Source organism: Orycteropus afer, unplaced genomic scaffold, assembly GCF_000298275.1.
Source record: "Orycteropus afer afer isolate SDZICR_OR568_19922 unplaced genomic scaffold, OryAfe1.0 scaffold00542, whole genome shotgun sequence".
NCBI classification, from domain to species: domain Eukaryota; kingdom Metazoa; phylum Chordata; class Mammalia; order Tubulidentata; family Orycteropodidae; genus Orycteropus; species Orycteropus afer.
The window spans coordinates 401,250-404,496 of record NW_006922129.1 but is presented as its reverse complement, the minus strand read 5'-3'; the positions used below and the strand labels follow the sequence as shown (position 1 = coordinate 404,496).

At 41.1% G+C, this 3,247-nt stretch overlaps 1 protein-coding gene across 1 annotated transcript in view; it reads left to right on the top strand.

Annotated features, from left to right (window-relative positions):
- Positions 1–3,247, top strand: part of LOC103209945 (HORMA domain-containing protein 2-like) — a 56,928-nt gene that overhangs the window by 5,382 nt on the left and 48,299 nt on the right. The window contains exon 2 of the mRNA XM_007955866.2: positions 2,213–2,359. Within this exon, the coding sequence (XP_007954057.2) occupies positions 2,213–2,359 (147 nt within the window). The remainder of the gene's footprint in view (positions 1–2,212; positions 2,360–3,247) is intronic.

Genomic DNA, 3,247 nt, shown 5'->3' with positions numbered 1-3,247 from the left:
CGCTATGAGTCGGGGCCGACTCGACGGCACATAACAACAACATTCTATCATTTAAGAAAAACTATATAAATTTGTTTCATATGTCATCTACACACACATATGGATATAATTTGGGAGAAAAATACTGCTGGCATAGATACTTTTTGTAGGACATTATTTGACATTTTACAGAATCTTAGTATTCTGAAGACCACTGGCTTAAAGCAAAAGTCCGACAGTATGGAAATGGCATAGTACAGAATGGTAGATAAACAGCAGTTCCATGTGGATGGGGCGAAGGATGCATAGTACAGAAAGGAGTGGAGACAGAGGAACGGTGGGAGAACTAGGCAAGGATGAGTTCTTGACGGTTCTTAAATGCCACGCTAAGGTGTTTGAACTCTATTCTGCATGAACATGGGGACTGTCATAAGGTCTGTAGTCTTTAGAGTTAACTCTGATGGGAAAACCGAGCACAGATTGAATGAAAGACAATGTTGGCAGGGCAGTCAGGGACTGCTTACCACAGTAATAAAGGGGAACAGTGATTAGGTCCTCGGCAGTCAGGGACTGCTTACCACAGTAATAAAGGGGAACAGTGATTAGGTCCTCAGCGAGGCAGTGTCAGTGAGAATGGAAAGAGAGCACAGGTAGGAGAATGCTTTCAGAGAAAACGAATAGAATTTAGTGATCGGATAAGGGGTGTGAAGGAGTGAGAGAAGCCAGAGATGATTCTGTTTCTAGCTTGGTTGACTAGTATTACTGCTGGTTTACTTGTCTGAGAATGAAACTTGGGATCAGGTGTCAGCCAGGGAAGGCAGAGAGAAACCGAATTTGAGGGATTTACAAAGTTGTCTGCATGCAAATGTCGGAAAATAGAAATATCAAAGTAGGGCTGAAAACAGACCGTGTCTTAAAGTCCCCTCTATGTAGGTTGTAGCTAAAATTGTGAGTATAGGTGAGATTACCCAGGAAGAGAGAGCTATAAAAAGAGAGAAAACCTGAAAACAGAATCCTGGTGTGGGACCAACGTTTAAAGGACAGTAGATTGGGCCATCTACTTCCGTAGTAATACTGCCTCGGAAACCCCAGGAGGGGCCCGCTGTGAGTTGGAGATGACTCGACGGCACAAAACAACAACAACAACACAGTTGGAAAAAAAACAAGAGAGACTGAGATAGAGAAGGCAGGATGTAGGTGGAAAGACAAAATGAAATAGTGTGAGGCAGCTGAGGGGAAAGTAGGAGAGTGGGTGACAGTATTAAACACTGCAGAGCCGTCAAATAGTACTGAGAAGAAGAAGTCAGCAACTTAGGCGACTTGGATCCGACTCATAATGACCTTTCCTTGGGTTTCAGAGGCGGTATCTCTACAATCTACAGAAATAGATTGCCCAATCTTCCTTCCAAGGAGTGGCTGGTAGGTTTGAACTGCCAGCTTTCTGGTTGGCAGTCAGATGCCTTAGGCACTAGGCCACCAGCGCTCCTAATTAGTATGTACTTGGTGACTTTGGGGAGCTCTAGTGGCACAATGGTTAAAACATTCAGCTGCTAACCAAAATGTCAGCAATTCGAACCCACCAGAAGTTGCACGGGAGAAAGAAGAGGCAGTCTGCTTCTGTAAAGATTTAAAAATAAACAACAACAACAACAAAAACCCCAAACTCACTGCCATCAAGTGGGATCCGATTCTTGGGTTTCCGAGGCGGTAAATCTTTATGGAAGTAAACTGCCCAGTCTTCCTTCTGAGGTTTACAGCCTTGGAAACCCTGTGGGGCAGTTCTACTCTGTCCTATAGGGTCACTAAAAGACAGAATTGACTCAATGGCAGTGGGTTTTTTTGGTGTTGGTGACTTTGGAGAGGACAGTGTAGAAGGGAGAGGATGAAAAACAGATTGCAGTGAGGTCTGAGGAGTGTATGAGAGGGAAGGAGGTTATAAATCATAGTAAAACTCGTTTGCCTCACATCCATGCACTGTTGTGAAATAAAGCGTATTAGATATAAATTACTTGGGTAATTGTCTCCACCTTCTGCCCTGTCTTGCCTGTGGAAATTTGATTTAATACAGTGTTCAAAGCCCTGTTTCCTTAAAAGGAACTAAGCTACTTATCTACCTTAAAAGGAAAGAGGGCTTTGAACATTTTAGTCTCTAAAGGTATCAGACTTGAAATCTGATGTGATGGGCTGAATATATTAAAGAATACTAATTTTTTTCACCTTTGTTTTTTTCCAGGAAACAGTTTTCCCATCCCAAATCACTAATGAGCATGAGTCGTTGATAATGGTGAAGAAACTTTTTGCTACTTCTATCTCATGTATAACATATCTAAGGGGCCTATTTCCAGAGAGCTCTTACGGAGAACGCCATTTAGATGGTAAAGTTGACATAACTGGTGCTTTGACTACTGCAGCTTTGTGTCTGTCTGGCAGGAGTCAGTCTCTCACTTCTCACAGTGTGCTAATTCTAAGTCATGAACCTGTTCTTCCAGACCAATTTACTAATTCATTTTCCATTTTAATTTTACTGTCCTATGTTTAGTGATTTCACCAGTAGGAACCATTAGTTCCTGGCTAGGTACCAAATGACAGATTAAGGAACAAAGAAATCTGTATGGACAAGCCCAGTAATCCTAAACTATACCTATAAAAGCAATAGACAGATGAGTATCTGTTTGAGTGCAATAGATTTGCAGTGCTTTGTGCTTCCATTGATTTGCTTTTTGAGGCATAATTTGGCATTGAGAAGGTTCACTGGAGCCAGGTTAAAAAACAAACAACCCTGTTCTCCTTGTTAACACATATAAATATGCGGGGGCGGGAAATGCATACTTACGGCCACCCCATTTGTTGATTAGCAAGGATATTTCAAGGATTATTCTAATCAGCTCTAGTCTTCTCTCAATTGCCACATCTTCTACTTTCCTTCCCTTTGTTTTTTTTCCCCCCCTTAAACTTGCGATCTCATACACATCGTTTCTGGCTCCTTCTCTTGTACGCAAAGAAAAATGAACCTGGCACTCTCTTTCTAACTAAATACTTCCATTTTTCAAACTCTTACTGTTTGCTTCAAAGCTGGATTGTGATGACAGTTAGAAGATCTTGTTGATTTGTCACTAAAATGGAAACAATCATGTGGGAAGCAATTATAGACAGTGTAAGCTTCTTTGTATGACACTATAATTCAAAATTCAACTTTACGCTGAATTTCTCACATCTGTATTTAATGATATACACTTTGGCTTTATCCCAATGTAATTTTTTTGTTTTT